The sequence below is a fragment of the Platichthys flesus genome, chromosome 14 (genome assembly GCF_949316205.1).
Source record: "Platichthys flesus chromosome 14, fPlaFle2.1, whole genome shotgun sequence".
Taxonomy (NCBI): Eukaryota; Metazoa; Chordata; class Actinopteri; order Pleuronectiformes; family Pleuronectidae; genus Platichthys; species Platichthys flesus.
Genome location: NC_084958.1, coordinates 18,054,308 through 18,080,200, shown reverse-complemented (window position 1 = coordinate 18,080,200; position 25,893 = coordinate 18,054,308). Strand labels below are relative to the sequence as shown.

At 42.5% G+C, this 25,893-nt stretch overlaps 1 protein-coding gene across 5 annotated transcripts in view; it reads left to right on the top strand.

The window, feature by feature from the left end:
* Positions 1 to 25,893, top strand: part of pde1cb (phosphodiesterase 1C, calmodulin-dependent b) — a 74,241-nt gene extending 48,348 nt beyond the window's left edge. For 2 of the 5 annotated variants that reach the window (XM_062405082.1, XM_062405077.1), the window contains exons 5-19: positions 6,363 to 6,476; positions 7,373 to 7,555; positions 9,418 to 9,484; positions 9,999 to 10,115; positions 10,546 to 10,686; positions 12,787 to 12,887; positions 13,417 to 13,545; positions 13,867 to 13,968; positions 17,120 to 17,240; positions 18,718 to 18,799; positions 19,281 to 19,401; positions 21,109 to 21,284; positions 21,373 to 21,606; positions 22,167 to 22,229; positions 22,413 to 25,893. In XM_062405082.1, coding sequence (XP_062261066.1) covers positions 6,363 to 6,476; positions 7,373 to 7,555; positions 9,418 to 9,484; positions 9,999 to 10,115; positions 10,546 to 10,686; positions 12,787 to 12,887; positions 13,417 to 13,545; positions 13,867 to 13,968; positions 17,120 to 17,240; positions 18,718 to 18,799; positions 19,281 to 19,401; positions 21,109 to 21,284; positions 21,373 to 21,606; positions 22,167 to 22,229; positions 22,413 to 22,432 — 1,771 coding nt within the window. In that variant the 3' untranslated portion in view covers positions 22,433 to 25,893. The remainder of the gene's footprint in view (positions 1 to 6,362; positions 6,477 to 7,372; positions 7,556 to 9,417; positions 9,485 to 9,998; positions 10,116 to 10,545; positions 10,687 to 12,786; positions 12,888 to 13,416; positions 13,546 to 13,866; positions 13,969 to 17,119; positions 17,241 to 18,717; positions 18,800 to 19,280; positions 19,402 to 21,108; positions 21,285 to 21,372; positions 21,607 to 22,166; positions 22,230 to 22,412) is intronic. The other 3 variants (XM_062405081.1, XM_062405079.1, XM_062405078.1) reach the window with 3 other exon arrangements.

Genomic DNA, 25,893 nt, shown 5'->3' with positions numbered 1-25,893 from the left:
ACACACAGCCTTCCGTCCTTAATGTTTTTTATTGATAATCTTCCGAGCTGGATCATTCTTCGTTATATAAGTGTCTTGTTGGACTCTGCACAAACCCTGTCTTTGTTTTCAGTGACAAAGAAAGAAGAGGACAAACTGTCACGTTCTTCATAATCAATGGCGAACAGCTCCGAGAGTTCCCTCATCGTTGCTGTTGTTGATGAGAAGACATCTCCAGATTAAATCGCGCCTCCTGCCTCCCCGCTCCCACCAATCTGTCTTGTCAAAATGTAGATGTCCCTGGACCCCAGTGTTTTATTGACAGGCGTGCCGCAGTCACAAATCATGGTCCAGACTGCACAATGTGTGGCAGCACGGCTTAACTGAGTCATCCCGTTTTAACAGGCCCTGTTCCTCTTATCAGCCCAAAACCTGTGTGTGTGTTTGTGTGTGTGTCTGTGTGTGTGTGTGTGTATTCCCTGAAAGCATGCTAATCTCCCCGGTTGATTGCATTGACCCCAGGCCATTGATTACACACCATTAAGGCTAAATGTCATTGGAACACAGGCGGTGACCATTTTTGGAATCCTGGCAGTTCTCTCATTCCCCCTCTGCTCAACGAGCCCCATTTATTGCACCCCCCCCCCCCCCCCCCGAGTTGCTTTCTGCTGTGTGGGAAATGGGCTCCGACTGTTGCTGTGGCTTTTCAGGGCAGACCTGCTTTTATGATGAGATAAATCAAAATGGGATACATCCATTTTTAAGGTTTTCTTTTTTCCTGGTGGGTTTGATGTGGATTTTTTCTTTTGCCTGAGTGACAAAGCAATTGTTCGAGGAAGGAACAGGCTGTTGCTACGTAACCTTTTTTTTTTTGCTGTTTAATTTTCCTTTTTTTCTCCCCATCGTTCACTTCTGGCTGTCACAACAGCTGTCGAGAGGTTGAGCGTGGTGGAGACGCACTTTACTCTGCGGGCCAAGCTCCAGTTTGACACCAGGTCATTTCAGTCTTTTCATTTTTTTTCTTGCAAATTCCTATTCCTCTCTCTGAGCAGGTCGGCCAAGGCCAAACGACTGGATGCAATAAGAATAAGAGGAGGAAAATGCTCTCAACCTGAATTGCAGCTCTAATCTCCTCTGTGCTCTCTCTCCGCTCGACCGATGAGGAAAAACAAATAAATCTTTCATCTTCAGATAGAGGCGGACAGCTGGAGGCTCATTTCTTTTGCCATGCTCGGCCACTGGTCTGCTAAACCCTGCAACCACTGGAATTTGTGTGTGTAGTTGGGAAGGTAACATCCATTAGGCAATATTACAGGTATCTGGTTATTCATGGTCTTTTATATGTTTTATATATAATTAAAAAACAAATGTATTCAAAGGTCTATTTGCGATTCTGTTTTTAAACCACACTGAACTAGAATGGCGCTGAGTAGAGTGCCACATTTCACAAACTCATAGATATCACTTCCCTTAACTTGCAAATATTTCATCAAGATCCATGAATTACTCCCCTGACCCATATTACATCTTTTCTCCAAGTTTCGTGGTTATCCCACCAGTAGTTTTTGCATAATCTTGTTTACAATCAAAGAAACTACTAAAAACATAACCTCCCTGCCAGAGGTAAAAAGTCCCAAACGAACATTTCAATCGGAATAAAAAAATGTGCATTATATCAGCCTTCCCGTTATCACGCTCCTGTAAATGCACTTTTTCTAACCTTGAGGTCTCTTCGGGCCAAAAGGTGTGTGATGACACATTCACTGCAACTTCATTCTCACGTCTTTTCAGCCCAGCTACACGTCAGGAGGTTATTTGTGGCGTTTTTTACTCCATTGACCGCCATCATATTGGAGTTCCTGCAGGTCAAGCTTTTAGCTGACCCCGAGCTGTCCGTGACATATCGAGCCGTCAAAGAGCAAACACATGGAAGCACATATCAAAGACTTCAGCGATGGGGGCTGGTCAGCTGTCGCCTCTGTAATACTCTGTCACCACCTTGGAAAGGTTGCCAGCGTAATGCAGAGACATCCATACTCAAAGCTATTTTTAGACCTATGGATTAATATTAGGAAATCAATGTATTAAAGTGGCACAGTTGATTGCAGCTTTTAAGGATGAAACTCACATCCTTCCTGCTTAACTTTGACTGCTTATATTCCACCCAATATAGCACACATTGTTTTACATAATTTAAAGGGAAAGGCACAGATAGAAATGCCTATTTACCACATTTCTGCTGTGGTGTGGTTCAGTATCTTTCGGACATTCGCCCTGTGGCCGTGTTTTGAGGTTTTTCTTGTCACAGTAGCAGCAATACATGGCTGGTTTGAACCATAAGTCATGTAGAGCTCAGGACTGTCAACCGAGCTTCATGTGTATGTATGAGCAATATTCTCAGAGTGGTACCCGAGCATCGCCTCTTTCATGGCAATACTTTCTACATACACTACAGTTCATATCGTCGGTTTCTCTTCTGTTCACATTTGAGCTTCTCTACAGTATCAGTGCCACATAACCTTTCCTCCTTCACGATTGCTTTCTAAATGTTTCCTTTTTTTCATCTCAAGCACTGGTGCAGTGATTATCTAAACCTGCCTGTTTGGAATGAGCTGTTTTCTTGCAGCTCTCTGTAAAAGTCACCTGCAGTAATTCAGCCGCGATGAGTTAGAGAACCCGCTGCTGGATTCAATCTGCAGAACCACGAAGCTGCGCCACCGCTGCTGCACAAGGAGCTGTTCACGTGCTACTTTCAAAATTCAGTGGAGCTAGATCTATGGTTGAAAGATTTGATTGATTGATTATTCAATTAACCTTTAACGGTAACTTGAAGTAATATTTCAATCAACAAAAATACCAAACTTTTCATTTCTTGTTTGTTTAAAATGCCAGTATTGTTGTTTTTTTCCTGTTTGATATAAATATAAATTAAAAACCTTTTGGCTTGTGACTGAAATTTGAACACTAAATCACCTTGGTTTTAATTTGTCATCATTTTCAGAAAAAATTAAGAGATAATAAACTAGTCCCTTTTAATATTTATATAATCTTTTCTTAACAGTTTTCGGTTATTAATGGCCCCCTTCTTCTGTCCTGTCGAGCCATGTGATCCAACTCGTTTTGGCTTACTAAACTGTCGAGGCAGAATTCCTTCTGATGACTTTGTTTGAAAGATTGAATCTTTTTGTCCTGTTCTCAGACTGAGGACTTGATAATGGAGGGAAGAGAGAAAATGACTTCAGCACCAGAGCGAGTGTTCGGTCACAGCTAATCACACGGCTGTTGCTCCTCTGCCCTGCCAGCTTTATCTCTAGCTTAGAGGGAATTTTTCAGCTGGCTCCGAGCCCAGGAGTCACTTTGGACCTGACCCGTTCTATTAACACAGCGTGTCGCCTCCCATGCTAATGACAGCAGGTGAAATGAGCCAATTCATTTTTGGGTGCCGGATACACTGATTTATGGAAAGGACTTCACGCTTGTTGACATCATCAGACAAGTCTTCCTCTTTGGTTTTAAAAGGAAAATAGAACTGAGGTTTCAATCATTGCATCCTGCAGTTTAAAAAGGGATTTAAGGAAAACAAAAAATCTTTCAAACACTACTTCATTCTCTCTATAGAGCCTCTCTGGATGCTCCACACAAGGTAAATTATCTTTTGAACGAACGTCAAAAATTGATTGGGCATTCAGTTGAATCCATTGTTGGACAAACAAAAGCAACAAGCCTATGACAAAGCTTCTCTCCAGAAACATTTTCTTCAATACATGTGCTAATGTCATTAAATGTTGGCTTTCAAAATAAGCGCGGCACACCAGCACTACTGTGCAACAAGATGGAAAGTCAAAGCAAATGACCAACACAAAAAAATCGACAACGTTTATTGGATTGCAGACGAGTGGCTTTGTTCAAGGAGTTTCTTTCCTTTCTCAAATATTAGCAGGGAAGCTCACTGGCACACAGCTGCTCTTAATAACCATTATTAGCGCCAACGGAATCACATGTGCGGTGATTCTAGACTCGCAGCTTCCAGGTCGTCCATTCACTTCCTTGGGATTCTTCAAATAGCAGCTCAAGAGAGACGTCGGCACGTGAAGCAGCTGCTGTCATACACAAGGAAACATTGTGATCAAGATCTACCTAAGATAACAGACAGCCATCTTTGAAATAAATTAATTGAATATGTCCTTAGTAAGTTTGGTCCATGCCCCACCCACCAACATGGAGAAGACGGGGTGTATGACCTCCTTTGCAGCCAGCGTCCAGCCTCCCTAACCCTAACCATAATTCCTGCCATTACTCATGGTTCCCAGAGGATGAACCCCACTGGATCTGAGGATCCCCTGAATCGTCTTGTAGTGACACCATGAAGTTGACAATTTTTCTACTTTTCTTGAAATATTTTACAACCATGTATTACCATGAAAATCTGACATTCGAGCAGAGGAAGAGTTGTTGAAATGTTTCCTCCCTGAAATGTTTTTTTTTATTCAAATAACAGTAAGTGATTTTCTTCCACTGTGGTGACAGCTCTCGGGGCTGCGAGCGTGGATCTAGACTCTCTGTACTTAAACCTCTCACTAGACTTTTCTGCATCAATATTGAAATGTGACCGTGGGGCTCTTCTGTAGAAGCAGGCTGGAAGAAATTACTTTCAGCATTTCCCCCCTGATATTATTGCAAGGCAGAAAGTATGTCAGAGGTTCTCATTGAAGCCTTGCAGACAAATAGACACAAGTTACACTTCTCTCCCATATTTTTGAGGACTTACTTTACCGTTCAAATTGATATATGAGTCTGGTCTTGTACACGTTTGATCTGCTAACATAGCGTGAATGTTTCAGTGCTGTCCACATTATGGCCCCAGTCACAACTTTGGCCATTAGAATAAATGCGTTCATGTTTGTATCGAGACCTTTTTGCCTCAACCCGTTGAATAGAAGCGTTTTGGATCCTCCACTTGGTAGAATCGCCGCTTCTGTCAGGGAATGTAATCAATGAGAACACCTGAAACCTTCTACTCTCCCACCTCTCTGCTTAATAATTCAGCATCCAGCATAGCCTCTGTGGGCATTGACTGTGAAAGGGAGCGCATGACCTCCAGCTCAGCAGCAGGTGGTATTCTGCTCGGGGGTTGCACTGTGCACAAATTGATGATAACTTGCTTTATCTCTTTTGAGCTATTTCGGTCGGTCTTTTGCTATATGGCTTTGGTGAATGTGAGGAAAGAAAAATTACTGAAGGCATGAATCTATACCCACAAGCATATTACTATTGAGAAAATATAACACAGGGAAGAGGGTGCTTTATTTATTTAATGCTAATGAGTATGATTGAATAAATGTGCACCACAATGAATGCAACAATGTTCACGGCAAACATATATTAATCTGTTAAAGCAAACAACAGCAGCTATTTGTAAATGCCACCTTGAAAGTGATAAATACTTTATAAAGCCTTTAACTGTCTTTAGAAATGCTCACAATTTACAAACATTGAATCTGAGCCAGCCGAGGACAGAACAAGTGACGCCGACCCGCACGCAGGCTATAAATACAATGAGATGTGAAAGTTCAATCGATGCACTGTATGAATGTGTGCGGATTGGGTGAATCTAAAACTGTACTGTATAGAGCTTTGAGTGGTCATCAAGACTAGAAAAGCCCTACACAAAACCATTTACCATTTACCTGTGGTTGACAGACTGTTTCCTATAGGAATGATACAGGAGAGTCTGACATCAACTCACCAACTCACCAGTATCCACTATTCAGCACGTGTAACCATGCATGTAACACAAAGCAACAAGCAATACGGTTTACAACACATCTGCAGACATGCAGAGCAGCAATACAACATGAATGAAGTAAGAAATATAATATTAAGCTACATAATATGTTAAAAGAGGCAGTAACATGTTAGTAAAATTGTTATATCATACATCTAACACTTAATCCACACAGCACAACTGTAGATAATAGAGGGGAGATGCCACTCTGCAGACAAAGAACTGGTAAATTGGACATTGGACATGTAAACATCACGTCTAACCAGCAATAACAAGAATACAAAAATTATCCCAACTTTTCAGTGCGCACACATTTTTGGAATAAAGTGAACATTCAAGTTTTCTGGTTTTATGCTGCTCCTCACTGCCTTACTTTCACGTCTTGATTTATCTCTTAATGTAATTGTAAGTTTGTGTGCTGTTGTCTCACTTTGTAATTTAGCCTGAGAGGACAGGTTTTAGTTGTTTTTTTCAATCTCACCTCGTACAGCAGAAACCCAGACCAGACTAATTGAATATCAGTGGCAATTATTTCATCATGTCGAGATGGCAGGGCAGTAATTGCATTCGTCAACTGACCGTTGAATCCCTGTTTTAGATTAAGATGTCTGGTGAAGCAGTTGGAGAGAGGAGAGGCTTCCCTCGCAGACCTCAAGAAAAACCTGGAGTATGCGGCGGCGGTGCTGGAATCCGTTTACGTCGAGGAGACGAGGTAAGAACACAAACAAGACAGAAGCTCTCTGCAGTGTATTAACCAGGTCCATTCACTGAGGACAACAGAACCCCACTGATGAAGGCCAGACACTGGATAATGGATGACTGTCATTAGTGTGGCAATTGACCTGTGTGGTAATTCTTTGTTTCATTTCAACCATTCGATGTGAGCTCTTCTACACACTGCGGCTACACTTACATTGATCATTCAGATTGTGGCTGAATATAAATATAAATATCTTCCCTCATTTGGTGTTTGGTGGAAAACGCTGTCAAACACGTAGGTACTCATCAAACCATTGAGTTTTGCCTTTAACTTGTCACCCATATATACTGTGTAACAGGGTTTTTGATCTTGTGGCAGATGATTCAATGTCAGTAGATGGATTCAGGTCCAGCGTATGAATAGGCTTATGGAATTATGTAAGCCTCTCGTCATCGAGATCTCGCCAGATTAGGGCCAGCGGTGGCATGACCACTCCAGGACGCAGGATGATGAACTCTCGGGTGCAGAATCCATGTAGCGCCACGATTATCAGTGTGATGTGAATGCTTTTCTCTTTGCCATAAGAACATGTATTCAGTTCAGTGGGTGGAGACCAACAGGCTTTGCTCTTTATCCCTCGTACATGTCAACACAACAGGGTGGCTGTGGAGAATTATATCACGTAGTTGGATTTGAACCATGATGTTTCAAGAAGCCTGGGATGTTTTGATGTTACATAAGAGGTGTTATTATTTTGCTCCGGGTTTTAAGTTTGATCCCCTACGAAAGTAGACCTGGTGTAAACTATAAATATGTTAGTAAGCCTGTGGTCTTTTTTCCTTTCCTTTATTTCTTTTTCCATTTGCTTCTGTCCTTTTTCCACTCTCTCCCTTGTCCCTTGTGACCAGACGCTTGGTGGACACAGAGGATGAGCTCAGCGACATCCAGTCGGAATCGGTGCCCTCAGAAGTGCGGGACTGGCTGGCCTCCACCTTCACTCGCCAGATGGGCCTGATGCTGCGGCGCAGTGAAGAAAAGCCGCGCTTCCGCAGCATCGTCCACGCCGTCCAGGCTGGAATATTTGTTGAGAGGTGTGTGTGATGCACAAGAGCACAGACCTCACTGACATGCAGTTAGAAGTCAAACAGATAATCACCTTTATATTTCCTTGCCTGAGTTTGCCGATCTATCATTGATCAAAACAAACCAGAGTAGCCAGGAGCAACTTCAAGCAATTCTATCAACAGCTTTAGTTTGGTGTTGCATAAGAAATGGACATTCACCCTGCCCTTGTGTTTTGGGGCTTTTCTTGCACATACACTTTACATTACTGACATTTGTCTAGCTTTTGATGAATTTCAGGTCTATATGAAAAATGTTAAATACGTTGGGGCTTGAAAAGTGCTTGATTTAGATCATCCATCATACATTATATCTGCATTATATACCCTAATATATATTATTAACTTTAATACATTTTGCCATGTAAAAAATTCAAGGTTATTGTTGATTGGATTTGCATACATATTAATACAAAAACATTTGCAGTTTAAGAAATGGGGGAAATATTTCAAAATTCCAAGCCCCACGTCTCATTTAAAAAACAAGGCTACGGCCCTTTTAAAAGATCAGACTGCTGCAAATATATCTGCATGACTCATTCACCTGAGTCGACCATATATCATTACAGCCTTGGCAAGCCTGGCTAAGCACAATCATTTACAGAGTTGCATCAGCTCCCTCTCCGAGGCTGTGCTTTATCACACACTAACATGCATTTGTTGCTGTAATCAGGAGCAAAGCCAGACTCCTAGCACAGAGAGGGCAGAGCCTCCTCACAGGCCCCCTCTGATGAAGTCCTTTTAATATTAACAATGGTAGATAATGCCTACATACAGGCAAGCATACCATAAAACCACTTTGTTAGACAAAATAGTTCTGATAATGAAAAGGGGTTCTTTCAGCACCAAGGACAGAGCATGACTTTTGACAGTTCAGCACCACAGCAGATAGACAGCGACAGTCACATAAACATAAAATATAAGTTTACAGCACCACAACATTCAGACAGAGAACTGATAACGACTATATGACAGATTCTAATACAAAGTTCACTTTGTACGACAACACAGGCAGGGACACAGAAACAGCCTGAGATACAGTACATGTACAAGAAACATGTTGTTAATAGTCTAAACAGTACAATTATAGCTGTTACACTCAACAGTTTATGTCATCAATCAAAGAAATATTGGGTTTTAATGCACCTGATTTGTATTTTGTCTTCATTTTAATGATTTCACTATATTCACACACAGTAGTTAATTCTAAAGTTATATTGTAACCTGTGACTCAAACTGTGCCAGTGATTCAGGGGCAGACTCATCAGTAGCTTGCATGCGCCCCTACTGAGCCTGGGGCAGTAACAATCTCTGCCACTAGGGTCACTCTGAATGTTTTCTGAATTTAAAAAGAAGATTAACTGGAAAAGAGGAAGAAAAAGAGTGAAAATGAAAAGACGTCAAGTTGATATTAAGATGCATTTTTGGAAACTTTTTGGAAGACTTTTAGTTTCTAAATGAAAGTATTCATCAAAAAAAAATGTTTGCGATGTTTAGCAATGAACACGACCTTCCAGATAATTCTTAATGCTTCACTAAGTCTCTTGGGGAATTACTCAGCCTGTTTTTGCATTTGTGATTAAATTAATCTACATTTCAATCCCTTGTTTTTAATAAAGCTTTAAACATTAAGCATGTGACAAAAATACAGACTTTTCCTAATGTACCCGTCTTTTAAAAAACAGAGTCACGCTGTGTGTTGTGTTGGTTTGAAGGTGATAGTGAGTCTTGGTGGGGAAGCTTCCAGGCTGTGCTTAGGGACTGGAGTTGTAACCTCTGGTGTTTACACTCAGCGGTGCGTTTCATTTGATGTTTTTATCTCATCCGAACAGGATGTACCGACGTACCTCCAATATGGTGGGACTCAGCTACCCCGCTTCTGTCATATCTGTGCTTAAGGTATTAACATGTGCACACACTCTTGAGCAGAAGCAAGCAGATAGGCAAAAAACACTTTAAGCGCACAAAGACACACACACACACAATAACTGATCTGTGATGGGGCATAATTTCCATAAGGCCCTTGTGGCATTGCTCCCTTCAATTGTTGTTTTGGGTCTATTACATATTGATATGTTCATCTGAGTCTCCTTCAGTTAGTACAGGATGACCTTCCTTATCGGTGAAGGTTGTTGGGACTGTTTGCAACCTGAATTAAATACCTGCAGACAAAACTCAGGGCTGAAGATATGTACTGAAAACTGTGCATTTGGATAATATTTGGATTTACAGTAATAACTGATTAGCTCTGTGTTTAAACAAATAGTTCAGATGAAAGTTTTTGTCAAAGAGTATCAGATGAAAAACACGGTTCACGTAGCATGTTTGTTTTTGCTGTTATGCAATTTTAATTGAAAGCACAACCACATATATGTTTTGCAAATTGTATAATTTTTTTCTCTCCCCTGCACAGAATGTTGACAAGTGGTCGTTTGATGTTTTCGCTCTAAATGAGGCCAGTGGGGATCATGCACTCAAATTCATATTCTACGAGTTACTCACACGATACGACCTCATTAACCGCTTCAAGGTAAAGTCACGAGGATAGTAAAGCGCCACGGTCACTGCGGTACTTGTGTTCATGTCATTAAAATAAGGAGAAACTAAAAATATGTAGTAAGGACGATGACCCTGCACCAGGTCTGATTTAATGGAAGTCAGATAACTCACCTCTCCTTCTCTCTCAAGAGTTGGACGATGCATTGACAATGACAACCCAAGGGGATGTTGATCATATTTAATCTCATCCTGGTGAAGCTCATTCACCACAAAACACTCGAAGGTCCAGCATCTGAGGGAAAACGACCAGTCCTGAGCTAGAGATTGTGACCTGGAGCAGCTTAAATAATGATCCATGATTTAATGACATCAAATTCAGATTCCCAGGAAGTGAAATGACATGTGGTCCTTGTTCAAATCTGCTTGGAGAGCTCATTTGCTGTTCATTTGTCCTTCATCAGATCCCCATCTCCGCAGTGGTGTCATTCGTGGAGGCCCTGGAGGTGGGCTACAGCAAGCATAAAAACCCCTACCACAACCTGATGCACGCCGCTGACGTCACGCAGACTGTACATTACTTGCTACTCAAGACTGGCATGGTGGTGAGTGCTGCAGGAACACATTGGACGACACATTGTTGCAGGATCCACTCTACAGAAACCAGTGGAACAGGCTTTTTTAGTTCCGAGAAAAGAAGCTCACTGAGTTGAAGCTTAGTCTGTGGAATCAGGGGGATCTTATCCACCTGCTACTGCAGAACATCTCTGTCAGCTGATGTGTGCGAGCCTGACTGAAACGTTACCCGACATGCAGCTTCTCAACATGACACCCCCAAAAAAAAAAAAAAACATAACTAAATCCCCGTTTTGCTCAGAGCAGGTTTTTCAAACGTCAACCCACATCTGTCAACATGTCACACATGTTAATAGTCACTCGCTCGACATTTGAAGTCAATATTTTCTGTGGCTGCGACATTGCTTCATTCCTACCCTTTGTATTTCATCTTGCTTTTGTTCTCCTTTATTCTGCTGACCTATATTTCACAGCTTTGCTCCGAAGTGGCTTCAGGGAAGTTATGATGCTGCATTTATTCCAAAAAACAAACAAAAAAACCTGCTGAGTCCAGAGTCCCCAGCCAGCCGAGCAGCCGGCCGCCCCCGTTCCCAGTGTTTTTATTTCATCACCGTAATAAGGTGGCTGCGACAGCTGTCGACATGGTGTGTTTCTTTGGCCTCTTGAAGTAAACCACATTACAGCCACAACCACAGACTCCTGGGAGAGCTGCGGAATAAGATCTATCATTTTGCAGCTCCTCCAGACTCCATTAAATCAACGATCAACAGGTCGTCCATAAAGAGGGCCTGTGAGGATGGATCGGGCATCTTGCGCCCATCACCCCGTTGTTAATGAGTCTGCCATCCCCCACTGTTGATTAGTCACCAGTATCGACTGAGCTAAATCCCCACTCTGTGGACGTGAGTGCACTCAGAGCATGCACATCTCAGAGGAAAATGCCCACTCACAGGTGTGAGGATGCTGCTGACATCACAGGTTTAACACGTATACAAGCATTCATTTCTCTATGTTGAGCCCGTTGACGCATGAAGTAGCAGGAAGTTTCACTGCTTCTTTTCTCACAATTAAAGAATTAAAGAGCATCTGTCGATTAGTGCCCTGAACTTACGTTTAAATTTGTTTTAATCTTTTGGCTCTATTTGGTTTGTGAGGCACTCGATTAAAAAGAGCTATGCAAATTAGGATTAATCTATCAGCAGAATATTATCCAAAAGGCAAAACCTGGTTCCAATGTTCTTTGTCGAACTGGTGTAAACTGGTTTTTAACCATTGGTTAGGAAAAATCGGACATTCGAAGACATCAGCATATCTTTGTAGTCAAACAAATCCCTGAACAATAATGAAAAATATTAGATTCATAAATACTTGTTGACCTTTATGTAGTTTTTTCATCGAACTTGCTGCAAGAACATTTTCCAAAAATATAAAGCTATATCTTCAACAGTCTCTGACGACTTTCACATTAAACTCTGCTGGCACCTGAAAAGGTTAAAAAACCGAAATAGGACACTTTGAAAGGATTTGTTATCTTACTTGCTACAGCATTAACTTAAAGTGCGCCTGACTTTTTCATTTATTTTTGGTAACAGTGACAAATCCAACAGAGACGTGAGAGGGAGAGAAGACGGACGAGTGTTGAAGCGACAGTTTAAAATGTGATTCTCGGTCGAGCTCGTCTTATCTAAAGTTTCCTTTCTGATTTTCTGACCTTCCCTCCGTCTCCTCCTCCCCATTTGTTTCCTCTCATCCCCGACGGTAATGTGTTTCTCGTTCCAAATACGCTCCCTCCTCATCCTCTATATCACTTTTTCACCCCCACATCTTCATGGCATGATGAACCATTTCCTGCGTTCCCCCCCCTTTTTTTTTCCATTCACTGGCTTCTCATCTCTCTCCTGTAATTTTCTGGCCATTCTTTTCTCTTGTCTCCATTACTTTCCGTTCCCTCTTTCCCGTCGATGTCTCTGTCTTTTCCATCTCATTGCCTCCCCCCTCCTCAACACGCTTCTCTCTTCTCCATGCTCCTCTTTATATCCTTTCCCTTATCTTCAACTTGCCATTGCTTCCACCCCCCATCTCCCTCCCCTCCCCTCCCCTCCCCTCCTCTCCTCTATCTCTGCCTGCAGCATTGGTTGACTGAGCTGGAGATCTTTGCCATGATCTTTGCGGCGGCAGTGCACGACTACGAGCACACGGGGACCACAAACAACTTCCACATTCAGACAAGGTAATGGATCATAAAATCAAAAATGCATGGCACTGACTCAGCCGATCAATGTTTTCATTTACAGCATGGGGGCTTTATATTCACACTGAGATCGCCTGCGGTGCAGTAATGAGGCCGGGACGGGACCAGAGTCCATATGAACTCCAAACCTCCTGCAGAAGAGGAATAAAAACTTTGTCCTTGATAAGAGCTTGAAAAGATGAAGAAAGATAACTCAATGGGTCATACATTTTATTATATTTTGTAATTAAGGAAGTTTATAACCTATTTATTTTTCCTCCTTATAATTTAATATTGAAACATTATTTCTGCATTTTGCTGGAACTTGCTGGCTGCTCAATGAAATAAAAGAAAATGACCAGATGAACAAACTCAATGAGGAAAATACATACAATCCTGATCTTATTTATAATTAAGTGAAACATTTGAAAAAAGAGAAGGTATTAATATCCAGTGGTCTGTTCTTGCCTGTGATGGTTTAAGGCTGTCCTCCCAACATGAACCAGTGCTTTCATCTTTTGACTGACAGGTCGGACACGGCCATCCTCTACAACGACCGCGCGGTGTTGGAGAGTCACCACGTCAGCGCAGCGTACCGCCTCCTGCAGGACGACGACGAGATGAACATCCTCTACAACCTGTCCAAGGACGACTGGAGGTCAGAGAGACACGCACTTGAGCCGATGACAGAGCTTAGAGACAGCAGAATGGACATAAAGAGAAAGCAATGTTTAAATGAACTCTTGTGTTTCAAGAATATGAACCGTTTGAGTCAAAATCTGGAAATTGGAAAACTTTGTATTATGTGTGATATTAAATTAAAGGAGACACGTTCCTGGTGTAAGACGGGACTTGTCATTCACCTTGGCGACTTCCATAATGAGCTGGCCTCCATCATCTGTGGGTTTGACAGTTCATCATACAGCACCGGGCTCATGTTTTTCCACCTCTTTGTTTCCTCTCCTCTGTTTTCATCCAGAGAGCTGCGGGCTCTGGTGGTGGAGATGGTGCTGGCTACAGATATGTCCTGTCATTTCCAGCAGGTGAAGGCCATGAAGAACTCCCTACAACAACCTGAGGGGTCAGTTGTTTCTTTCCCCCGCTGCGGTTTCCTCTCGCTGCCCATCACCCCAGCACTTTAAATCTCCATTAACCCTGCAATCAGCTGCTGTTTACCAACCGCCCACTGTTTACAACCCAATTAACCCTGCCCTGAAGAGTGCGCTGGAGAAACACCATAAATATTCATGTTCCCTATTGGCAGATCATTATGTTTTTCCGTGAGAAAATCAGAAATCTGGTCAAGCACAGGCAGTATTAGAAGAAATCAAAAATGAGAAATGGTTGCCAGTCACAAAAAAAAGCCTTTAGTTATTTGTTAAAGCATTTTTCCAAGTGGAGGAGCGAGCGAAAGCTGGAATGGCACTCGGAGTGAACACGCCTGCCAAGACCCAACAGTCTCCAAATGAAAACACATTTAAATTCACTAGATCCAGATTTTCATTTGGATCTGCACTAAATTGCACAGACTCGTAAATATCAGTTACCTAAACATACTTCATTTCTTTCAAATGTCTGCGTAAATGTTATGCATCAAATAAACAAACTCCAAAGAATAGATTCTCCTTGGTGGAGCAGTAAACAAGCATAGGATGTTGTGTAGAGCTGCAAAAATCTGTTACATATATTACTGGCTGCTATTGCCAAAACACTCAGCTTGGTCAGCTTGTTCAGCCTCATTAATATATTCTGCTTTTTAAGACCAATATTTGCTTATGTAGTGTGAATCCATTAAGTGGCCAAATGTATGTTATTCATAACGGTATACTTTACAGTTGGATAATGTATTGCCTCTCATAAGATTGTTTTCCCTGAGTGGAAACGTGAGGTCACAGGACCGTTCAGAAGTTTGAAGTTGTCCTCAGGCGTCATGTTGTACTTTGAAATACTATATAGAGAGGAGTGGCTGGTGATACGGCTCAGGGAGCTGGAGGACTGTTTGGGAGCTTTAGGGTTGTGGGTTTGATCCCTGTGAGGTGCATTACATTTTGAAATCCTGTATTCGAAGGAAAGTCAAGAATCTCTAAGAAACCCGGCTCGAGAGTCTGTAAGAGAATTCTGCTGGAGTTCTGTGTCCTGGGTCAGTTCAGTATATTGAATTTTCGAGTTCCAGCGCCTGAAGTAAACATCCTTAGACTCTATAGGAAGTAAGAGTCAGTTTTCTGACCTCACGTCTCGTGGTGGTGGAGGACTGGAAGGTTTTGAGGTTGTGAGTTTGATCCTTATGAGGCTCAGTGAATTTTTAAAGACCAACCACCGAAAGCGAAAAAACTGAAATAAACCCCTTCTCCTGCATTATGGAGAAGCTCCTGGTGGCGCGGAGGGTTTGTTTGTGACTGTGAGGCATCAGTCTGCAGTTTCAGACTGAACGGCGCCAGAGAGAAGTACGAGGTTGAGAAAGAAGCTCAGTTAAACGTGTTTATACAGAAAGTACAATCAGTATGTGCACTGTGGCTCTGCACCACCTGCCGACTGCAGAAGGTGACTGATGGTGAGTTTGTAATGACCCGGAGGTCCACTGCTGGAAAGCTACACAGGAAAACACATACACACACATACCCCCCCTCTCCCCCCTCCCACCACACCGACACACACGCCGTGCACACATTATTGAGAGATTGCTCTCTGCCGGAAGCTCTAATGCTGAACAGATTCTAATGTCAAGTAATTTAAACCAGTGTGCCGCCGGCCTGCTTACTGTGCACTTTAAGATCCAATCTGCCACAAATGGAATTGTAGGAAATCGGAGCCCCTCACCTTTGGTTAACCTTGCGCTGCGGGTTCTCATCCGTGTGCCTGTTTTCCATATCGCTCTGTGTGTGTGTCCGGTCACGCGTCAGGCCATTGCACACGATATATTTCGATGTGGTTATCAGGTCGTCTCTCAGACACCAGCAGATGTGTGATGAGCTGAGACGATGCATTTTCACACTGTTTCAGAGTAGAAAACCGATTAGTCTAATGAAGGCAGTGGGATGGAAAAAGAGCCCCCCCCCCCCTCCCCATTTCTGTTTGGATGGACATGTAGGTTGTTGCTATTTGGGTTCATGTTTTCATACGCATGCTGATAATTGATATCTATGCTGTCAGGGGCGGTTCCAGTGGCAAGGTCAGGGGGGCACTGGCCCCAGCTGGAACCTGATTGGTCCCTGAAGTGCCCCTGTGCGATCAGTATTATTTTTTGTTTAAACAAACAAGTCACTCCCTATTAATGCTAACAGCGAATAGAAATTTTTTTTTAAAATGTTTTATTTCAATATTTAATATTCAATGTTGTGCGGCTTTGGTCAAAGCTCCAGAGCTAACTGTAAACAAGGAGATGACTTAAATGTGTAAATGACTGCATCAGTAACTGTGCATGGATGTCGGACATAATTGGCCCCTCTGTGTAAATTGTACATTGTAAATTGTAAGCGTCCAAGATATAGAAACATCCCCGATCCGCCACTGCACACTGTCACTACTTTGCATGCGTCATCAGTTTTATGATTTGAGTGCCTCTGCAGGGAATCTGTGCCCTCACAACATTTCTACGTGTGTATTATCCCTGACGTTCTAAAACAACTTGTTTAATTTTAACCTGAATGCGCTGAAACACACACTGGCTGAAGAACAAACCGTGTGGAGCTGCCCCAACATGTCAAGTCGTGACTGTATCAACAGAAAAGTTTCCCTCCTCTCTGACTTCATTATTCTGGTGCTCTTGCACAGAAAGTCCATCTTTCGTGGATAGATTGCTGCAGAGACATTTACAGCTGGGCCACATTTTTCCCATTCTCTTTCTTTACGAGCGACCGTACTGACATCAGGGACACTCGGTACCTTGAGAGTTTTCTTTTCATCTTTTTCCTATTGGTATTTCTTTCAGTGACTGTGTCCCTGATTTGTCTGGAATGTCTGTTTTCTGATGGAGCTTTTACCGGAACATTGATTCCTCAGACATCGAGAGATTGTTCCTTCCAGATAGACGTGCTTTCAACTCCATCCTCTGCCATTAGACACAAATCATCTTATTTTGATGAACTTTCAAATAAAACAGCTGCTACAGTCTTAATGTAGATAACATTAACACAACTTCAGTGGACAGAACCCAGCAAAAACTGCAGCAAATATTACAACAATCTCTAGTGGACTTGAGTTTTAAATGTTGTGCATCTACTCTGTGTTTTTAGCATTGACAAGCCCAAAGCCCTTTCCCTGCTGCTGCACACCGCAGACATCAGCCACCCGGCCAAAAGATGGGACCTCCACCATCGTTGGACCACCTCCCTCCTGGAGGAGTTCTTCAGACAGGTGAGTGAACGTACGGGACAGGTCACAGAGAAGTGCACGGACGGCTGATCCAGTGTTTGTGTGTGTGTGTGTGTGTGAGCTTCTGATGTATGAAGAGAGAACATGCTTTTGACATGATACATACACGCAGCTGACACATGCAGTATTATATTTAATACTTTATACTGCCCATGTTTTGAGCTCTGTTTTAAATAAACTGACACTAGTATTTCAGCATTTCCTGTTTGCAACATATATGAAATGATCCTTGCAGATAACTTCTTTGATTCTGGAGAAAACTTTAAATTGTTGTGATACAAATTCTGGAGCTTTAAGTTGCCTTTTCTATAATTACCACGCTGGATGTTTCATCCCAATAAGCATTGCAAAGACAATAAAGTCTTAAAAACATGCATGTTATGGTTGCATTTTCTGTTTTGCCTCAGTAATCCAGCTTCTTGGAATTGATGGTTTAATTTACTTGAGAACTGGTGAAACAGATTCCCAGAGAAACGGGAGACATTTTGTGAAAACAGAGAACATGTGAAGCTGAATAATGAAAGATGGCACCAGTCTATACAAGTGTCCAAATGAACCAGGCCATTGAGCGTTGGAGCCCTCGAGCGCGACAGTCGAGTGAAACGGCTGAAAAGAAAAACAGACATCATTCATGTCGTCGACAGACCTCATCACACGGTCCCTTCACAAGCCTTCTTCTTCTGAACACTCCAAGAAATGTTTGTAGGATCATCAGGTTTCTTTCATTCAGCAATGAAGTAACACCTAGAATGAAATGATGATGCTGTTAGTGATTAAATATTGTTCTCATATGGCATTTTGGCACAAATCTACCCCCCAGAGCAGTTTAAACGAGATTCTATCAGTAAGACATGCAGCCATGTCTAATCAAGTCTAATTACAGACACTCTGCTCTCATCACAAATGATGCCATTGAGGGTTAAAATGTAGAACATTGACTCTGTGATAAAACAATGCATTTGACCCTAAATAATACTGTGCAATGGCAACTGTCAGGCAGGAAGCACAGATGTAAAACTGATGCCACATTGCTTCAATATCGTCCATTATTAATCCACATTGTTCTCATTATCAATCTGATTGTTATTGTGGCTGCTCTCACAAGCCCTTTGTCTCTGGGGACGTGGGTGGCTGATAAATAGCGTCTGTGAAGAACATTGCCTCGCTCGCTCGCGACTCCACATCTCATCTGTTTGTGACAAATCAGAAGAGAAAATGAAACGCATTTGTGGCCCAAAAGCACTTGAGGCGGGAGTCGGGGCGAATCCGAAGCCTGTTGATAGAAAAGTGTGAGCGTATGTCGAATGTATGGTGGTGTTGTGTGAGCGGATAGTGTAAGTGTGTGTTTTAGGGGTGAGTGCATGAACTGTGTGTGTGTGTGTGGGGGGGTGTTTGTGTGCCTGGACGGCGGGGTAATATTTTTCAGACACAGAGAATGATTTGGACGTTTTATTTCTAGGGGGACAAAGAATCAGACCTCGGGCTTCCGTTCTCACCGCTCTGCGACCGAAAGTCAACAATGGTGGCGCAGTCCCAGATCGGTGAGTGGCCTCTCCCACATAAACACAAACACAAAACCTGTGCATGAAGGTTTCTGCCGACACCACGCATCCATGACCACAGCAGGGAGGACAATTGGTGGAGACGTGTGTTCGAAAGTGGTATTTTACAGTGAAAACACTTATTGATGTATTTTTTGTTTGGATCTGCACCCGATTTTACACTCAGAAAAAGTGTAAGTCTGCTTAACACGCCTGACTTTCAAAAAGATCCATGAATTATTCTCTGAGAAATCAATGAAAATGTTGCACCAAAGTTTTACATGTTCTTTTTTACATCCTAACCCTTTCCTCCACAGAATTTATGGAAATCAGTTGTGTAGTTTTTGTGTAATCGTGCTAACTACCAAACAAACAAACACAGACGGACGGAAACACAAGCTCCTTGGCCAAAGGTAGTCAGGAATATAGAAATGCATAAATTGACGCTGTGCTCTGAATCGGTCAATGTCTCTGTCCCCAGGGTTCATCGACTTCATCGTGGTGCCCACCTTCACCGTGCTGACGGACATGATGGAGCACATCGTCACTCCGCTCATCGACGAGGCCTCCCACTCCGGTCTCGCCGGCTTCCGCCGATCAAGGTGAGCCTCAGCACGTCCTCCTCCCGCTGCATAGAAACAGTCATAATGTGGATGAGTCAATGGAAGTGAGTTAAATCCTTTTAATAAACCAGTCCCGCTAATCAAGGATGTTTTTTTTCTGCCCTTCACCTCTCGAACCTTCTGAGAACACACACACGCTCGGTGACGTGATTGAAGCTCGACAGCTCCACCGCAGTCGCAGCATATCTAATGAAAGTATTAAAAAACAGCAGATGAGTCTCCCATGAGTAATCCATTCCTGTGCGTGTAAATGTCTCCACCTTTCATCAGGCAGAGCCACACACCTTGAAATTGATATTTTAGAGATGCTAGACAAGTTTGCCTCACCATCCCTGATCAGGAGTGGGCGTCCGCACCCGATCGGCATACACAGTAGCCTCTCCAGATACGAGGGGAAGTGATTTGGGCACCTCAGGCTTCATTGATTGGCTCAATACTCTTGCTGCAGCCACCTACTAAATGAAGTACGATCCGAGGGGTGCTCTGAATAAGAAAGCACCCCTGCTCTGCGTTTAAACTACTCAGAGAGCAAGCACCTGAAAAAGTTTCCTAGTTGTTAAAATGTCACTTTCTCGCTAAGCGGGATGTTGAAAGTGGTATTTGGGGCGTCTGGCTCTGTATCTTCTGTCGCACCTGCACGTCAATATAAGCCTCTCGCCCCCCCCCCCCCCCCCCCCCCCTCAACAGGCGTCATTAGCATAGCTCAGTGGGCCTCCAGTCACAGCTATCCACGTGGAAATCTCCGATGTTGTTGCCGTGCAGTCTCCTTGTCTCTACCAACACACCTGGGTGCTCATGGGTTTTCCTTTGACTGCTTCTCCGCAGCGTTTATGGCTGTTTCCAATCATCTGTAGCCGTGACCGCTCGCTGTTTATCCTCCAGTCTCTCTTTTTTTTTTCTTCCTCTTTCAAATTGCCTCTGAATCCGTCAGCTTGTCAGTTTTTTTTTTATCCGGGCGTTTTGGCGTGACTCTATATCTGAAAAAAAAACGATTGGATGGATCGCTATGAAGTTCTGTGCAGACATTCGTTGCACTCAGACACTGTGCTGCTGGAAGTGCTTTGGTGATCTTCTGAATTACCCACTGGAGCGACAGCATGAAGTAGAAATGTGTTGTTTCAAGAGAAATGTTGTGACGGCTTTTGGAGGCTTGAACATCTCTAACGTGATGGCTTGGCGTAACGCTGTTGTTGATCCCTTAACCCAGCAATTTAGTGTCGCACTTTTATAAAGAGCTCACCAGAAACATATTAAAGAAAGAGTTCCCTAGCATGGGTCACACTAAACCAAACAACAAAATGTATTTTACAATTGATCTTAACAATAATTATTGAAAAATGTGTGAATGAAAGTAATTAACCCCTGAAAAGGACATTATTTAACTGTTCTCACAGGCTGAGTCAAGTACTGGACAAGTAAACTGAATGCCATGTGTTCATCTAGCGCCATCAGGTGGTCTAAAAGAGAATTTGTCTTTTAGCAGAACGAATGAAACATGCATTGACATGATCATGCTAACATCCTACACTGATATGTTGAACATGCTCATTACTGGTTAGACATCAGCACATTGCCGCCTGTTAGCCAGTTAGCATGCTGACCTCAGTATTTAGCTCAAAGCTCCACCTCAGTGAGCTGCCAGTTTGACTCTAAACTCTCTTCTTCCCCTCGTTCTGCTCCGTCCAGTCTGAACAGTCTCAGCTCGGAGGAGGTCAAGCGGCAGAGTGTGAAGAGCATGGGCTCCGACAGCAGCTCGTCAGGCCAGAGCTCCCTGCTGACGCTGGACATGAAGAACTTCAAGGCCCTGTGGAATGAAGAGGTTTATCAGAACAGGGAGAGGTGGAAAACGCAGGCCACTAAAGGTACTGTTCACACACACAAGATCTTAAGGTACAAACTAAGGTCAGACCAAACACAGCTAACCTGCCATCACACTCTTTGTGACCTCAGAGGCAGAGGAGAGGGCTAAAAAGGAGGAGGAGGAGCAAGTTCAGCAGGAGGACACTATGGAGCCCCAGGAGGAACAAACGGAACCCGAACAGCCTGAACCAAAGGAGGACCAATTGGAGGGGGAGGCGGCCGAGTCGGCAGAGGTCAGCACACCGCCGGACGGTAACACGGGGGAAACAGAGGAGGGAGATCAGGCCGAGGGCGCCACACACAAGAGTCCGTCTCTGCACAACGGTAGATTCCTTTACCTGTGTCGACCCATAGCCAAACTAAGAGACCTGATGTGTATCTGTGGTGAATGTTCATCCACATCTCACCACACTGTCTCAAACCCGTTTACCAACACAACAGTGGATAGTTGTGTTATCTCCCTTTTTCTTGAACCTAGTTTCTTTCATTCAATCGCAAATAATTCTGAGATTCTACACCAGGTGTAACTGTCATGTGTTTACAAAAGTATCATGACTGTTTCGATTAGTAATGATTTTTCATTTATCAATTAATCAATTTGTCTGGTATTTCAATTTTGTGAAGCCAAAGATGAAAAGTGTAAATGTCTTGTTTTGTCCTGTCAACAAAGATGACAACCAAAGATATATATAGTCTCATTTATTTCAGTAGGTTTTTTTGAATTCTTGGGTTCCCTACTGGAAATTAAAATAGCATTTGGTTTGTTAACTAGTTGACCTGATCCGGTTCCTGGTCAGTGGCGTGTAAAAGGTTATTTTAAGATCAAGGATGATTTCAGGATTTCACCGGCCTGCGTCTGACAAAGACTCTTTTGACTTTTTCAGGAGAGTTGTCTGAAGGAGCAGAATCTACAGAGGATGAAGAAAATAAAAACAAAAGTGTCGATGGTGAGTCTTTTTCTGCAGCTCATGACCATTGATGTTTTTTATTGGACTTAAAAAGTGAAAACAGAAGCTTCCTTCCCTTATATGTTGAACATGTTGAAGTTATCATATTAATCAAAGGAAATATGTTGATTTCTCTACGTCAGCCTCTTGTTTTTGTCTCTAAATATAATATTTGTCTCAAAGCAGAGGTAGCGATGGACTAGTCGAGCTGCAGATAATCAACAGCATCACGGGACCCTGAACCTGTTCTTCTAACTCGACTGGGGGGAGCTCGCCCAGACTCACTTCAGAGGGAAGGCCATCAGTTGGACTGTGTCGCCCTCTTCAGGGCTTCAAGAAACTCACACCTTCACTTCCATTTTTGTGTCCTAATGACGACTAGTTTTTACTTTTCCTGTGTTTACACTCCAACGCTCTTGTATGCAGAGTTTGTGGCTCCGCCCTCTCTGCTCATCGATGAAGACGATACAGGAGATTTAATGATCTTAAAGTGATGAGGGGGGTTGAGAGGAGCCTTTTTAAAAGACTGACACTGAAAACGTTTTTTAGTTTGCCAATCTTTTACCCAACACATCCACAGACATGTAGCCATCGTACAAATCTCTCCTTTTACTCTATTTGTCTCTCTCCTTTGTTAGATTTAAGTATCACACAGTAAAAGCTGGTTTATTTAGAAACAAAGTATGTTACAGTCATTTGTTTTTCGTCCTTTCAAATTAAAACAGAAGTGCTTTTTATTGTCGAAAATGCAGGATAAATGCACATGAAAAGGGACTTTTACAGCTGCCACACAGAATGTAAACTGTCTTGGTTTGTGTTTAGTACAACGGGATTAAATTAACAAACCTACTCTATATAGAAATATTGTGCTTTATAGGATTTCCTGCTGGGAGTCTCAACCGATCGAGAGACTACAGCAAAAAGCTTTTCAACACCAGTTGTCTCATTTTTCCTCTTCACACGTTTACTTTCTCAGTGCTTTCCTCAGACGATGTGCGTTTGTGTTCCCTGCAGTCAGGTTCCCTTTTGTTTTTGTGTGTCCTTGTCGTCTGCACTGTAAATATATTTGTACATGTATGAATCTGAGAATGAGTAGAAATCCTACGATTCCACAATCCCAAAATCAAGATTGTTTTGTCATTACATTAAGGATGTAATGTAAGATATTGTTGTGGAAAATATTCGAATGCAACCCTTTGCATTTCAGACATATCACACATTCAAATGCATTGAAGATATTTTTTAATATTTAAAATCTTTTTGTTTACCTTTTTTTTTGTTGTTGTTACATTTGTTCTGCATTTGTCCTTCATGAATCCTGCACTAGATGTGTGTTATATCCTCACTGTGTGTGTGTGTGTGTGCGTGTGTTTCATCTCTTCCTGGAATCACTTCTTGTTCTCGATGCCTTCTTACGTATATTGAAGCTGTAGCAACACATCAGCGTCGCCGCTGAATTAGAGCAAAAAATCTCAGACATGTTTCTGGTTTTCGTTTCGCGGCACAGTTAAGTCACGGCAGCTCCACATCCTATCGTTGGTGTAATGTTGAATGGACTTGTGTTTACAGTGTGCTCGTGCACCTATTAGCCAGCTCGACCCATCAGGCTTCTCGTGACGCATCCGACGCTGAGTAAAAACTGTATCTGCTTCTTGGTCGTTTGCCAGGTTTTTAAAGACTTGTAATGTTGTGTATTGAAGATGCAAATATTGCTTACTGTGCATATGTAACATATTGAACCCCCCCTCCCGCAGCGCCGCTTCAGCTTATGTTATAAACCTAAAACACGGAAGTGGAAGAAGCAAATCGGGGCAGTATTTGCATAATTTATAGGTGTGTTTTCCCTAAAATTGTGCACTTTTATTTTGAAATTTCCCTAAATGAACAGTGCCAGGACCACATTCTTGGCATATTATTTTAAAGGATACAGTACACGTGTCTACTGCTACACATTCTAATATGTATAATATGCATCGGGTTCAAAAAGGGTAAACAGTTTAACACCTGGAGCTTTGTATAAAACTATAGGAACCAACAAATTATTTTTTAACCTCTTTGTTTTAATACACACTCCCCATTTTTATATTATAACAGGAACACTAGTACCGTGCTGGGATCAAGCAGTTTGTCATGCGATGCTACTTTCTACCTAAAATATACAGTCGGTGGTTAGCAGGCCAGCTGGCTGAATGTGTGCCTCTACGTGTACTCTCCGTTCCACAACTGTAGGAAAAACAAACTTTTAGTGGTGTCGTTGGAATCTGTGCTGATCCAGGAACAGTCCAACAATCTAGTTAATATCTTCTTACATTACTACACACTAAAGGAGTGTTGTGTAAACACTTTTATTTTAGACACTGTTGGAAAATATGTTTGTAAAGTCATGCTTTGATGTTGCAGAAGTATAGTATTTATAATGATATATTTTATGGTATATTTATTTTTATTTTTCATTCAGAAAAAATCAGTTTTTCCGCTGTTTTGTGCTCGATAGCGTTGTGTTTGTTTGTTTGTTTGTTTGTTTTTGTTCTACCCGACTGTTTTTCTCCCATTTTGGACTCAAAGGACGCGAATGTGAAACAGTCTTCGACATGTAACTTCTTTCCCTTTTTCATTTCGTCTCTCCTCTGTGTATCTGTTCGATGTCTTTGGCTCCACCAGCTTCGAACTCAGAAACATTCATAGTGGGTCAAAGGTCCCAACTGAGTTACTATCATAGAAAATTACAATTTATCGTAATAGAACAAAAACTAAACTTAGTGCATCCTCACAACAGCCTGTGTGACGCTTGGTAAAGCAGCGTTTCCTGTACCAAGGGACCAACACGTGTACAGTCTCGTAGTTTGCTTTCACTTGCTGCTGTGACGGCCGACTGTGTGAATATTTAGCAGGAGTTAATACCGACCGTAATCAGAGACATAGCTGTATTTATGACTTCTAAACGTGGTGTTTTGTAACGGTTACTATGGAACACATTCTTTGTTGTTTGTTTCTTGCTTTGTTTCCTCGTTTAGTCTGAATTAATCTCTGATCTCAAACTGTTCTACTCACTGAGGTTAGATGGATGTAAAGCCTCTGTGTGTGTGTGAGAGAGAACGAGTGTGTGAGTGTGTATGAGAGAGCGAGTGTGTGTGTGTGTGTGTGTGAGAGAGAGAGAGAGAGAGAGAGAGAGAGCGAGTGTGAGAGACAGTGTGTGTGTGTGTGTGGAACTGCTTGAAAATTACTCAATGTGCATTTCTGATCTCCTCACTGTGATCTGCTCTATCGATGAGTGTGTGTGTGTGTTTGTGTGTGAGAGAGAGTGTGTGATGCAGTGGACTGCATGAAGCTGGGTAAACAATTCTCACCACCAACAAAATTGGAAAAAACAACATCAGATCAGTGTTTTTTAAACACCAAGTTCTCACATTTTGTCAAAATTACAACTGTGTCCACTGACCAGCAGAGTGGAGGAACACAAAAATATAAAACCTGAGGGTGGACAGGAGTGAGCCACCTCAGGTTTACCTTCTATTCTCCGTAAGACAGAGTGAATCCGAGTGAGTGAGTGTTTGTGTGTGCATGCGTGTGTGTGTCACTGTCCTATGCCGGCCAGGCGGCCGCGTGTGCCACCATGCTCTGTGACTGCACAGTCGTATCAATAAATCCGGACTCAAAGGGCTCA